The sequence below is a fragment of the Cicer arietinum genome, chromosome 2 (genome assembly GCF_000331145.2).
Source record: "Cicer arietinum cultivar CDC Frontier isolate Library 1 chromosome 2, Cicar.CDCFrontier_v2.0, whole genome shotgun sequence".
In the NCBI taxonomy this organism is placed as follows: domain Eukaryota; kingdom Viridiplantae; phylum Streptophyta; class Magnoliopsida; order Fabales; family Fabaceae; genus Cicer; species Cicer arietinum.
In genome coordinates, this window is record NC_021161.2 from 1,626,400 (window position 1) to 1,641,111 (window position 14,712).

The 14,712-nt window shown below is 28.8% G+C and overlaps 2 protein-coding genes across 2 annotated transcripts; both read left to right on the forward strand.

Moving 5' to 3' along the window:
* Positions 1–1,886: 1,886 nt before the first annotated feature.
* On the forward strand, positions 1,887–6,809 carry LOC101508090 (serine/threonine-protein kinase PBL34-like). Its single transcript, XM_004489313.4, has 6 exons — positions 1,887–2,507; positions 3,323–3,696; positions 4,149–4,284; positions 5,317–5,453; positions 5,542–5,665; positions 5,849–6,809. Exons 1-6 carry the CDS (start codon positions 2,312–2,314, stop codon positions 6,355–6,357), a joined length of 1,476 nt encoding a protein of 491 aa, XP_004489370.1. The 5' UTR covers positions 1,887–2,311; the 3' UTR covers positions 6,358–6,809.
* A 3,686-nt stretch (positions 6,810–10,495) lies between these two features.
* On the forward strand, positions 10,496–13,995 carry LOC101508404 (hypersensitive-induced response protein 2-like). The gene is made up of 6 exons (NM_001279014.1): positions 10,496–10,538; positions 11,377–11,579; positions 12,334–12,454; positions 12,922–13,013; positions 13,140–13,236; positions 13,330–13,995. Exons 2-6 carry the CDS (start codon positions 11,391–11,393, stop codon positions 13,689–13,691), a joined length of 861 nt encoding a protein of 286 aa, NP_001265943.1. The 5' UTR covers positions 10,496–10,538; positions 11,377–11,390; the 3' UTR covers positions 13,692–13,995.
* Positions 13,996–14,712: the final 717 nt, after the last annotated feature.

The following is a 14,712-nucleotide window of genomic DNA, read 5'->3' on the forward strand; positions in this document are numbered from 1 at the left end:
GACAATGATTGATTCCAATGTCTCTTCCTTTGTGAATTGGATTACATAATATTCAAAAAAGTTAGCCTGCCAATGAGTGCGATTGTCATTATCTGTAATCGTTTCACCTAATAATTTTGAATTCTTGTTTGTAAGAATTTACTGCATCTGATCTATAAGAGAAAAGAAAAATCAAAACTAATGTACTCTTAAATTTGCGACTGGTTTTTCATATATACCCATAGAAAAAGAGTGTAACATTAAATATCTACTTATAATATCAATATTGAAAAGATAAATATTTTCATTGATGATAAAAAAATTTATTTAAACTACATAATATTTCATTCGATTCTATATATATATAAAAGACAATTTTTAGAGAATATTTTGATTCTATATTTAATAAAAAAATGATGACTTTTAAGATGTATTTATCATTTAAATTATTTTTATTTAAAGTATTTGTTTTTTTAATACTATTAATGGGTATTTAATGTTTTATAGTTTTCAATAAAGATATATATGTAAAAATAATTAAAAAGTTAAAACAATTAATAAATATATTAATTTTTGATGTTTTTTGTTATTTTTCTTTTATAAATAGAATCAGATTTAATATACTTTAAAAGTTATAATTTTTTCTTAATAAAATCGAAAAGAGTAATGGTAAGTAAGTCTGTTTCTTATATTCCGGTATAAGTATACTAAACTTTTTATATTATCATTAATTTCAAAAAGAAAAAAACTTTCTAATCAATTTGAATATAACATGGTATTTAGAAAGCATGATAAACTTTTATTAATTAAATTCAACTGAAATAAAAGATCTAATAAATTAAAAGAAACTCAACTAAATACCAACTGAAATAAAAACTCAACAAATATAAATTCTACATTTAACTATAATATTTAAATTATTTAATTGTATGCTCTATCATCCGGTAGTAGTGTTAGTGTTGTTGAGTCATAGTTATGAGGTAACTACCTAGTACTACCATTTTCTTCTTATAACAGACAAAATTACATTGCCCAAAAATTTAATAGGTCGGATATAAAGTACACAAATGATTGATTGTCCTTGCCAATTTGTTCTTTTGTTCTATTCATGTAACACTTTGCATATTTTAGCATCGTTGTAACAATGTAACATTACACTAAAACACTCAACAAAGGTATAGCCGTTGTAATATCATCGTTGGATTTAATTTCACAAACTTTTCTTTTTAATTTATATTTTAATAATTAATAATACTTTAAAGGATAGTATCAAATGGTTTTAATTTAAAAGGATAGTATCATATAAAGTTAGTTTTTTTTAGAAAGACATTTTAAATTTTAAAATAAAATTTAATTTTATTGAACTATTAATTTGTTAATATATTTAAGAAAGTCTACACTACTCACTATTTAGAAGTAGACTTTTTTTAAAGATAATTTGTCAAATTTTCTAAAAATTGGTCAATTTTAAAAAGAGATCATCCTAAAAAATACCTCAAGGACAATAGTTAAAAAATTAAAAATAGAAATTTCATTTGTATTGGAAATAATAATTTTTATAGTTATTAAGACAACATTTTTATATTTATTCTATTTATTAATATTCTAAAGATGCTAATTAGCATTTTCTTTTAAAATAAAAGGTTAAAAAATAAAATAAACAATAATTATACATCTATTCAATAATTTGTCTAAAATAAATTAGACTCTTCAATGTTAGATAGTGCAACCTATTCATCCCCCTATGTCTATATAGGAGTACACTAGCATAGTATAATATTATTATTATTCATTAATGTGTTTAATTTATTGATTTGGCTTCTTCCAAACAGTTTTTCCACATGGAAATAAGAACATTGTGAGTAGAATAATTCAAAGAGCAAAATCAAAGTCATCAAATTAACTAAGTGGTAGTACTGTTTCCAAAGACAAAATAAAAATAATATCAAATGCTTGTCTTTTTCTCTCTCTTGCCCTTACTGCCCATTTTCCACTTTTTAATATTTCAATCCTGCCCGACCTGCCCGTAGTGGAAAAAACTTTCCCTCTCTTACAAGCACTCTCTCCCGCTTTCACCTCTCTCTCTCTCTCTCTCTCTCTCCAAAGTTCCACTTTGCTTTTATAGTTTGGTCTAAATTCACAACTGAGTTTAGTTTGGTTTGGTTTGTGTTACATGTGTTTGATAACACAATGATTATTGTTTTTTTTGTTGTTGCATAGTGTATATGATGAGTTTTTCTAATTGAAGTATCATTATTTTTCTTATATTAATTTTTAATATAAAGTTTGAGACTTTTGGGCATGGAAATTTGTTTGTGAGAGTTTTTAGAAGATGGGGTGTGTGAATAGCAATGCAATTAAAGCAGGAAGTTTAGATGTTGACAAGTCAAAGGAAAACAAGAAGGTTGATGTTGCAAAGAAGAAGAGAAGATGGTGCTTTAGATTCAGTTTTATTGGAATCTGCATACCTTCAAGATCAAAATTTAATATCTCAACATGTGGCACTGCCACTACTAGTAACCATATTGGTAATTTTCTTTTCATATGATACTTTTTTAGATTCAGAATTTTTTTTTTTATTTTTTTTTTTAACTATGTTATTGGTGCGAAATACTATTGTGGATGATTAATCTTTGTCGGAGAATTTGACTGACCATTTTAAGTGAGGTTTCATCTATGTTTTTTCCATCTATAATGTTTGAACTCAAGACTTTGGTTAAGGGATCCAAGTATAGTTTCACTTGGATCAATGTTATGTTCCATTTGACATCAATATATGGTGGATACCAAATTAATATATTCTTTTGTTCATAAGATTCATTATTAAACCATGTATGAAATTTTAGAAGTTCTTTCATTCAAATTTTGTTCTTTCTGAATTTCCATTTGATAAATTTGTGATGCTTTGGCTATTAGTAGGAGCTTAAAAGATATTATTTACTATAAGCACTTGGCTATATGTTTGGATTGACTTATTTGAGCTTAGATGTTAATATAAGCACTTGTTAAACGGTTTTAGAGAGGTTATGAAAACAACTTATGACATGTCCATAAATATTTGTGAGATAGTTTCAGAGAGCTTATAAAAACAACTTATTGCATGTTCATAAGCAGTGGTGAGACAATCTGATTTTATTTTATCTTTTGTTTATATAATAATATAACTTATACATAAGAACTTATATGGAAAATGATTATGTTATAAGCACTTAATTACATTGTTTATCCAAACATGACCTTAGTTATTGTACAAGTAAATTGATGATGTAATGAAGATGTGTAAAATCAAGCATGTTATAGTCAAATAATGTAATAGTTGCAATTTTTTTCTTCTGATTTTTAGGTGATAATAATACCAAGTCAGTAATAATTCAATCAGAGGAAAACAAATCTACATCTGAAACAAACACAAAGGGATCAAATGGCATTGCAAGTTCCTCTACAACAACTAGTAATGAGGAAAGTATCTTTTCAACTTCAAAATTCAGTGAGGAGTTGAAAGTTGCTTCTTGTTTGAGAAAATTCACATTCAATGGACTTAAAGTTGCAACTAGGAATTTCAGACCAGAGAGTCTTCTAGGTGAGGGAGGTTTTGGTTGTGTCTTCAAAGGTTGGATTGAGGAGAATGGAACTGCGCCTGTTAAACCGGGAACCGGACTTACTGTTGCTGTCAAGATCCTTAATCACAATGGACATCAGGGTCACAAAGAATGGCTTGTATGAAATTTATGTTACATATCCTCATCAAATTTTTCGAGTAAATATCCAAGTTGGTCACTGAAATTATAGGATGGTTATCAACTTAGTCTTCTGCATTATCGATATTCTAAAATGATTCTTGAAATTGCAAGATGTTAATCAAGTTCATCCTTCGTTGGTATTTGCTAGGACTATTATGACATTAAATTGGTAATGTCGAGGATGCTTTTAAAATTAAGTAAATATTGTCAGAGTTACATTTCATAACAGATCAAGACAGAGAAACGAATTTGATTAACATTGTACAATTCTAGGCATCATATTGAAATATTGTTAATGTGAAGGACTTGGTTGATGTGATCCTATAACTTCATGGACTAACTTGGATATTTACTCCAAAATTTTCCTTTCAAATATTTTTATTTTTTCAATTCTTGGTTTGTTAACATTCTCATTTACTTTTTTTGCAGGCTGAATTAAACTATCTTGGTAATCTTGTCCATCCTAATCTTGTTAAATTGGTAGGTTTCTGTATTGAAGATGATCAAAGATTGTTGGTTTACGAGTTTATGCCACGAGGAAGCTTGGAGAATCATCTCTTTAGAAGTACACTACTAACCTTTTTTTATTTCTATTGTATGTCTTCATTACGATTTATTTATCTGTGTTTAATAGCTTGTAACTCAAGCATGTCTTTGACACCTGATAATTATACTTCTGAGTTAAAATTTGGCTTAAAATGAGCTTGATTGTTGCTGATGATACTATCGTTTCTAATACAAACATAAAATTAATCAATGATAGCATTCATGCCCTTGAGCTACATAACTTAACTTTTCGTGCAAAGTCTATGTATTAACAGGAGCAAATAAGTAACTATAATTCTAGACAGAAAACTAACCAGCACAACTCAATTTAGAATCTAAGGAATTATTAAATCTCCTATTGAGAGAGTCCTACATTAGATGAGATATGGCCTGAAAATGTGTTTACGAGTAGGTTTTGTAGAATCGAGTTAGCCTCAACCCAGATTCTAAGATGGTATAGAGCTATTTAAGATATGTTAGCACTTGGGTCACACTTCACATGTCCAATTTTAGATGTATTGGAAGTCTCACATTGGATAAGATATGACTTGAAAAATATGTTTTTATGTGAGAGAATATCTCATATTACAACTCGGTTTTGTAGAGTTGAGTTAGGTCCAATCCAAATTCTAAGATAGTATCAGATCCTATCTAAGATCCATTGGACCACATTCTATTAGGTCACTCGGGTCACGCTCCAAATGTAAGTTTTGGATGTGAGGGAGTGTGTTGAGAGTCTCGCATTTGATGAAATGTGACTTGAAAATATATTTGTAAGTGAAAGACATTTTTCACCTCACAAATCAGTTTTGTAGAATTGAATTAGGTTCAACCCAAATTCAACTCCTTTCCCTATTCATACACCTTATTCAATGCACAACTAATTGTAGAATTGGTTCCCAACTAATTGTTGGAGTCCAAAAACTATAGTAAAATGTTCCACTTCCAATAATGCATTTGTTCTTTGTGCTTTTCTCTATGATCATAAAATAATTTAATGCACAATAAGGATTAATTGTTTGTCAAGTAACAACCATGTTCTATGCTGAAGGGCCCTTGCCTCTTCCTTGGTCTATCAGAATGAAAATTGCACTCGGTGCTGCAAAAGGTCTCGCTTTTCTCCACGAAGAAGCTGATAGGCCTGTGATATATCGCGATTTCAAGACATCTAATATTCTATTAGATGCGGTATGTAAGTAGAAATAAGCAAGATGGTTTTAAATATTTCTTATTCGTCCTTCAACCCGAAAAATTCAAAGCTGAGATGCTTTTTTAGGAATACAACGCGAAGCTTTCTGATTTTGGACTTGCAAAAGACGCTCCTGAGGGCGAAAAAACACACGTTTCAACACGAGTTATGGGAACGTATGGTTATGCTGCTCCGGAATATGTGATGACTGGTGAGTTTTGAACCTTCCTTGTTCTTTTCTGAGTATTAGTGTTTCTTAAACTCAATACTTTACTGCATAATTCTGATTTACTGCATAGTTCTGTATTTATTTGGACATGAATCCTATATTGAATCTCGCTTCACTATGATGAATCTCGATTGGTATTAACATGAAACTACTAATTCTATTTAGGACATTTGTCATCAAAAAGTGATGTCTATAGCTTTGGAGTAGTCCTACTTGAAATGCTCACTGGACGACGATCTATTGACAAGAAAAGACCAAATGGTGAACACAATCTAGTGGAATGGGCAAGACCTGTACTTGGAGACAGGAGGACATTCTACCGAATAATCGATCCACGCCTCGAAGGTCATTTCTCAGTTAAAGGAGCACAGAAAGCAGCATATGTGGCTGCTCAATGCCTTAGCCGCGATCCAAAATCTCGACCTCTAATGAGTGAAGTTGTTCAAACTTTAAAGCCATTGCCTGCCCTTAAGGATATGGCCATATCATCTCATCAGTTCCAGGTCGCACGCGTCGATCGAACCATGTCAATGCCTAATCCTAAAAATGGTATTAGAACAGGTTTAGCTTCTTTACCAAAAAAGGGTCAGCCTGTAAGAGCATTGTCAAGTTCAAATTATGGACACAGTTCGCCATATCCTCGCTATAGTAAGTCTCCGAAACCTATTGCATAAGAATGATTGTTTTGTACCTTTAACTCACTACGTTATTCATTCAGTTCCCTCAAATTAGGTCATCATTGTTTAGTGTATGTTTGGATTTACGGTGATTTTACCATAATCATGTTGTACTACTGTGATTTTGACTAAAGTTACACTTTGAAGCTTTCATAAAATCACGATGGCACTGTGATTTCGTTAAACTCCTTGCAATTCCAAACATGCTTTTAATCTCAAATTGGTCAAGGCCATGAGACAATTTGGTATTATATATTAGGAGTTGGATTGTTCCACCTTACCATTGGTTTTCTTCCTTTTCATTATGTATTTTTTGTAAAGAAGAAAAAAAGGTGGTGTTAACTATTGTTAGTGATAGATTTTTTTTACATGTTTATTCAACAATATATACATTTCAGTTAATGTATGTACTTTATTAATGTAACTAGATGTTATACTTATTTGAGAAACATGCTAGAGTTTTGAGCTCTTTCTTTGAGAGCTACTTTTATCTGTTATGTTTCTAAAAAAAAACACTCCCATGTAAATATATATTTTCAGAAGAAAAAATGTGTTTTCTTTTTAGGTATACTTTTGGAGGACAAAAAATTGTGCTTTTTTTTGGGATGTATTCTTGTGAAGTATATGTGTGGAGGGTGTCAAAAGAAGTTTTATCTTTCTTTTCTTTTTGGGCTTTGTTTTATTTTTTTTATGTTTATGTGTTGCTTGTTAAGAAGTTTTGATTTGACTAAAAAATAAAAAAGGAGTTTTGATGCTTTAAAAAATGAATTCTTTTGTCTAACAAGGGCTCAAGCATAGTTTTGGGCCTTTAAAAAATTAATTAATTTATTTATGTTATATATTTTATGCAGTTAAAGGGAATTATTAACATGTATGTAATGAGTTTTTTTAGAAATTAATAAATTAAGAAAATAAGTTGAGTGCCAACCATATCATCAAGTTATTATAACTATTTTAAAAATTTAAATTCGTTTGTTAAATAAAATGCAAAAAAAAGGGTATTTAAAAATAATACAAAGAAGGATAGTTTTATCCATTAAAAAAGTCGCACCGAAAAGGTATCCCTTTATATATTGTTATTTGTTATAGATAACCTTTTACTTCCTATACCCACTTGTTTGCTCATCGCACCCCCTAGCTTGTCCATAAAATTCCATTCTTTGATGTTGAAAGCAAAGAAAAGAAAAGAGATGGAAACTAAGCAATAACTCCCCTAGAAAGACCACACCCAAGCATCAGCTGGCAAGAAGTTGCATGTATTAATTATTTGAAAAAATTAATAACTCCATTGAATTAAATACTTAGATAATAATCTACCAAAGAAAAAATACTAAGATAATACAAGTAACTATCATAGAATTTCCTTTAAAAAAACCATCATAGAAGACTTGTAGAATGGAGGTTTTAAATGATACACATTGATAAGTTTTCTATTCGCACTATTTATGATTTTTTATAAATTTTCTATTCACATCATTTATGATTTTTTTTTAATATATAAATTAATTAGTTTTTAAATTTTAATTCAACTGATAAAATGTTGATATTATTAGGTTGGATATTATATATTGGATTCAAATTCGAAATCTCAATTATAAATATTAGTTTCTGATAATATTTATCATCTCATCTACAAATATACAAAATAATTATAATTTATACTCAAAATTAAAATTTCCTTATTGATAAATTGTACATAAATTTTATCATTAATTTAGTGGTTTTCCTTAAACATGCAAGATATGTGTTTCCTCCTCTATTAAAATTTTAAATTTAATTTTTTTAAGAAGGAAGACTTTGTAGATGAGACCTCTCCCCTTGTTTAAAAGTATCCGCCGAAATGAAGATAAAGAAAGGGACATGTTGGCTTCGATATAGTCTATGGTTTTGTTTTTTTTTTATTTTATAAATTGATTTTATAGAATTGTGATACAGTTAATTAAAATTTTAAAATGATATTAATTTTTTTGAATTATTTACTACTAAATCACCTCTATTAAACTACTCGTATTAGACTAGATGTTTATAAATGATGGATAGCCATCATCTTATAAATTAATCTTCTAATATAATGTTAGACTCAAATTAAATTTGAAGAGTTAATGACTCTTTTTTAGTACGTGTCTATGTTTAATGACTTAGGTTCAGTTTGGTAAAATTAGTTTTTAGTTGATAGTTGCTAAGTTAATCGAAATATAATTATTTAAATTTTATTTTTTATTAATTTAAAACTTATCAATCTCATATATTTTTTATTTATTTATCTATTTTATTTATTTTAAATTATAATCAATAAATTAATTAAAATTATAATAAATAAATCATTTTAAATTATTTACTTTAAATTATTATTTATTAAAACTATTTTAAATTATATAAATAAGTTGTAAATGAATTGTTATCTTAAATTTATAAAATTAGTTATTTCAAATAATAATAAATAAATTATAAAGTGTAAAAAATATATTAATTACAGTAACAAGAATAAAATTAAAAAAAATTAAATTACTTAAATTAATGTATCAAAAATTACTATAAATTTATAGATGAATATTACTAAACATAACTTTGTCTTTTTTCGACATCGTGAAACACAACGTTAATGTGTGGTATCGTGATGTATTTCTACACAGTGACGAGTTTTTTAACTGACAGAAACATAGTAGGGAATCTGTCTGGCACACAATACCAACGTCCCATTGATATAATCTAAACATGCCACCTAAATTATTCCTGTATATTCTCATTCTTTATTTTTTCTTTTCTAATTAACTTTTCAATTTTTGAGACATGTAGGATTTATAGAATTTACGAATCAATATTAAAAAATTATGTGAAACTTTAATAATAATTGATACTGTTTTTTCGTTTATTTTTAGTTTTATTATTTTTAATCTAAATGATTTAAATATTATTTTAAAGATATTTTTATGCCATTTTATATCTGTTATTAATTAACTTATTTATTATTTATTATCATCTACAAAATCATTCACCTTCAATTAATCTATTGTCGAATATTCTAAGGTTCCATTTTTCAACATAGACTAGGTGATTTTCATATCTTACTTTGTATCTAATCGGAGATGTAAGTGATTGGTACACACATTATGTGGATTTTATAAACCCATGATACCTAATATTTCGCTGACTATTATGCGGCTAGTTGGCTAATATTACAAATATAATATTTTAATTATTATATTTAAATTAAAATCCTTTTGACTAATCCTTTAAATAAATATTTGTAAGCATTATTTCACGTACTTAAGCACTCATAGTTTTTTTTTTTTATCAGAATCTTGTCAGAAAATAGGCTTAAATAATTCAAAATTAGATTAAAAAAAATTGTGTTAGACAATATTCGAACTCAAATTATCTAAACTGATTCTTAATACATAGGACTTTATTAACAAAACAAATAAAGTCTAATTGAGTTGGTCACTAAAAACTTATCCATGAAGCATAAAACAAAGATTATATGATTTGAGAAACTACGAGGAAGAAGATATTTTGCAAGAAAAAACGCATGAACGCTCTGTGAAGTTACGAACTCTTAGGATGCAATGAAACAACGTGGTCCCCTTATTCATCAAAAATATTAAAAGTGGTTTAATAATATATTTATAGAAATGGTCCCCTTATAGAAGAGTTTAATTTGTATCGTTTGCAAATAAATTATGGTAATTCAAATATTACAAAATTGTATAAAAATTTGAGTCATTGGACTATATAAATTAAGTTTAAAAGAGATATATTATCGATGTAAATTTATCGATAAAATATTTAAAAATTGATTAATATAATTTAGATACATCATATTAGTTATAAGTACAGTGTCTTTAAACTGATGAACTAAATTCAAAATAAGGTTCATTCATGAAATCAATTATATCCATATTTTGATATTAATTAAAGAGTTGTTGGAGATGTGATAATTAATTTTTTTCATAAAAATAGAAAGAATTTTTTTTTCTTTTACTCTTTTTTTCTTTATATAAACTTTTACCTTTTTTAATACAAAAACATCGTATTCAAAAGATAGATTCAATTCAAATGCTTCACGAAAGGGTTTACAAATACTCTTTGGTGTATCTATATATATAGTTTAATTATATAAGCATTTAGTAGTTCGCACTTATTTGGATTAATTAAAAATTTCGATCTGTGTCTCCAAGGTGCAATTCTCTCCCTGCTATTTTTTTTTCTTCCCTTTTATCTTGAATTGTGTGTTATATGTTCAAGGGGTTGTGTAAGTTTTGTGTTTGATTTCTGGGATTAACTCAAAATTGTTTTTTTTTCGTGGTGATTTTTATTATTTGATGTTTTTTTTTTCTAGGGTTTTTCCTAATAAAAGTTTGAGTATTTTTGCTTTTATTTGATTTTCTTTGTTTTGTGTTGTGGTTTTGTGGCTGTGAAGATTTGATTGGTAATTTCATGTTTTTCTGTTTTAATGGTTTTGTGTTTGTCTTTCTGGATGATTTATAGAGGAAGTGGTTCAATTCAATATGAGAACAATTATGTGTTAGTGTTGTTAGCTTTGTACACCCACACAGATATGGACATCAAACACATGACATGTAGACATCGGTAATAATTTGAGAAAATCGAAGTAATTGAATATAATTGTAGTACATCAGTGTCTTACATCAAACACTCCTTCAATCTTAAGTGACTGAGTTACATAGATGTGTGAAATTTCAATCTAAATTTTCTTATTGAAACAGATTTTTCATGATATATTGTTAGTATTTCAACAAGCTTTTAAGATAAACTTGTGAAAATCAGTTTGTCGCTTATGACAAACTTTCATGCGATGAATATTTATTTATTGAATAAGTGCTTTTGATTAAGTTGTTTATCCAAACTTGTTCTATATTCATATGTATATTATTACTTGTATTCTACTATGTTGATAAATTCGTGGTGTAAATTCGGAAAGTTTAAACTGATTTTGTGGATGCAAATTTAAATTTTCATGAAGTATTATCTAATTCATGAGTTGTGATATTTCAGTGCAGGATTGAAAGATGGGTCAAGCATTGGGTTGTTATCAAGTAGATCAGTCAAATGTTGCGATCAAAGAGCAGTTCGGAAGATTTGTTGATGTTCTTGAACCTGGATGCCATTGCTTGCCCTGGTGTCTTGGTTATCAAATAGCTGGTGGATTATCGCTTCGAGTGCAGCAACTCGATGTCAAATGCGAGACAAAAACCAAGGTCCTTGATTGATTCTTCCTTTACTATGCCTATTCTTCTTCTTGCTGCTATTATTTAGATTGTTTGCTTCTAACTTGAAATAAGAAAGTGTTTTGGTTCTAGTGTTGTCAATCGCAAATTGCGGAAAATAGCATTTTGTTCATATTTTCTATGCTACAGTACTATAGCGATATTATAGCTGCTATTCAATAATATTTTGTACTAAATAGCATATCACAGAACAAGTGTTATAGCCACTATTTGACAACACTATCTAGTTCTTTTGTTAATAAGCTTTATAATTTTGTTTAAAATCTCGAAAATATTCTGTTCTTGTTATTTGAAACAACAATTTCAAAACTAACAAATTTTCTACAAGGATTATCCATGTTTATCTCTGGTTTGTCCTTTTTTATAACATACTTGAAAGAATTCTATTCATCGTATATTGTTAAAGGTTATTATTGATCAATGTAATGGATAAAGTTCTATGTAATTTGATGTTTCTTTTTTATAATTCTATGTAATTTGATGTTGAATGTTGAATCTTGGATTTTCTTTTTTCCCCTATACCTTTCACTTTTGTCTTGATCAATTTGTTTCTTTGGATTTATACTTCAGTAAATTTCCTTTTTCGCTTCTAACAAACCGTTTTTACTTCAAGATTAAGAAAACATGCTGTTAAATCTGTCTTTTTTCTAAATGTTGTTGAATATTTCCTATGTGATTTATTATGACCTGCTGTTTAGAAACTGATTGTCGTTGAACTTGTTAGGATAATGTCTTTGTCATGGTGGTTGCATCTGTACAATACCGCGCTGTGGCTGACAAAGCATCCGATGCGTTTTACAGGCTCACCAACACAAGGGAGCAGATCCAGTCATATGTTTTCGACGGTATGTGTAGTGATTTTTTGCTTCATTCCATTACTGACAGCACATCATTGGATGTACATGTAAACATTGTTACGCCAACAATGTCTAGAAACTAAACTCTCGAGTTTTTTAGTGTCGTATTATACCATAATTGGTGTCGTCTTGGATAAACAACTTAATTAAGTGCTTATAGCGTAAATGTTTATCATATAAATGTTTTATGTATAAGCTAGTTCTATAACAAAAAATAAAATAAAGTCAAATTGTTTTCATAGAAACTATAAGCTGTGTTCATCAGCTATCATGGAGAGATTGTGGAAATAAGCTGAAAACAATTTATGAACATGTTGGAAGCTGTTTCTATAAGCTCTTCCAAATAGTCTCACAAGTGCTTATGCCAGTGTATAATTTCAAATAAGTCAATCCAAACAGTCCTCCAGTGGCATGCTTTTTTAATTAAAAGCTAATGATATATTGCATTTGATCAGTTATAAGGGCCAGTGTGCCAAAGTTGGAACTGGATGCAGTCTTTGAGCAGAAGAATGATATAGCGAAGGCTGTCGAAGACGAGCTTGAGAAGGTGTTTATTCTTTCCAAAATCACACTTATGCATCTATTTTCCTCGTTATACAAAATCTTTTTTCGTTAGATCATTGAAGATTGTAATCATCCTCATTGACAAGTTAATTCAATGTTAATGTTTTAGGCGATGTCTAACTACGGATACGAGATAGTCCAGACTCTCATTGTTGATGTAGAGCCTGATGTTAATGTCAAAAGAGCAATGAATGAAATCAATGCAGGTAATATTGTTTGCTATTTATTTATGTTGCAATTTCAATTGATCATAGACATTGCGGTTTTATCTTGACCCTTTTTCGCGATTTTATCAACAGCTGCAAGACTGAGGTTGGCTGCAAACGACAAAGCCGAAGCAGAAAAGATACTGCAGATCAAGAAAGCCGAGGGAGAAGCCGAGTCAAAATATCTGTCAGGACTCGGTATAGCTCGGCAACGTCAGGCCATCGTGGACGGACTGAGGGACAGTGTGCTTGCGTTCTCAGAGAATGTACCCGGGACATCAGCTAAAGATGTGATGGACATGGTATTGGTGACTCAATACTTTGACACCATGAAGGAAATTGGTGCATCTTCAAAGTCTTCATCTGTGTTCATACCACATGGTCCTGGTGCTGTTAGAGACATTGCTGTGCAGATTAGAGATGGTCTCCTTCAGGGAAATGCGGCAAATTTATAAGTGTTTATGGAGTTATATAAATTGCATAGCATTGCTTTTTATCGCACCAACTTCTGAGTGAAAGTGTTTCTGATATTAAACACGTGTCGATGTCGGATATTGACACGTATCATGTTTATATTGAACCATTTTTATTTTCTCGAATTATTATCATTAGCGTTTTTTGTATTTGTGTCGTGTTCAAAGTCTTTGTGTGTGTCATGTTTCATAGTTTGTTATGTTTGAATGATTGTATATTTTTCTTTTATATTGTAAAGATGAATATCAGAATCTCTAGCTAATTTCCAATTTTTGTTTGTTAATAGTCTTTATGTCAATGCCAGTGACATTAGAGGATCGATATTACTTTCCAAAATATATGTTTTCTTTCTTGTAACTATGTTTTCTATGTCAAAAATATTTACTTTTGTTCTATCCTATTTTATATTTTATAAAAGAATATGTAAACTTGTAATTTACTTTAAAAAAAAAATTAGGAACAGACAAAATACTATATATAATTGTTGTATTAATAATTATTTTACAATTTTATGAGATTTGAATTTTTGAGAGACTAACTCTTAATTTCTTTGAAGTGTCATTTGTTAAAAGAAAAACGTGTTGATTAGTTATTATTGGAGACTCATCTATTTTTTATTTTTAAAAGTGGAAGAATGATTGCTTATGTGAATAAAGACATAGAAGCACTTTCAAAAGGCCATCATCATCTTTTTTCCTATATTTATCGAACAAATGACAAATGATTATATAACTTGCTAATGTTGTATTTTCATATACCCTTTGTATGGTTCAACATGTGAACGTGATAATAACTCCCACTATGGCACTATTTCGGATAGTTTCAAGTTAAAAATTAATTGTAGAAACAAAAATTCTAAACATGAAATAAGTCATCTTCTAAATAGAATCATTTTTTCTCATGAAAATGTGAAACCAAACATTTAACTAGTTTGACCTAGACCCAGATAATTCAGTTTTCACCACACAATGAATCATTAATTACATACATTGATATAACGAT

Excerpts from the sequence above, each read along its gene's own strand:
- LOC101508090 (XM_004489313.4), top strand. The coding sequence starts at position 2,312 with ATGGGGTGTGTGAATAGCAATGCAATTAAAGCAGGAAGTTTAGATGTT. Across the intron at positions 4,285-5,316 it reads GGAGAATCATCTCTTTAGAA|GGCCCTTGCCTCTTCCTTGG; the intron begins GTACACTACTAA and ends TCTATGCTGAAG. Across the intron at positions 5,454-5,541 it reads CTAATATTCTATTAGATGCG|GAATACAACGCGAAGCTTTC; the intron begins GTATGTAAGTAG and ends ATGCTTTTTTAG.
- LOC101508404 (NM_001279014.1), top strand. The coding sequence starts at position 11,391 with ATGGGTCAAGCATTGGGTTGTTATCAAGTAGATCAGTCAAATGTTGCG. Across the intron at positions 11,580-12,333 it reads AATGCGAGACAAAAACCAAG|GATAATGTCTTTGTCATGGT; the intron begins GTCCTTGATTGA and ends TGAACTTGTTAG. Across the intron at positions 13,014-13,139 it reads TCGAAGACGAGCTTGAGAAG|GCGATGTCTAACTACGGATA; the intron begins GTGTTTATTCTT and ends TTAATGTTTTAG.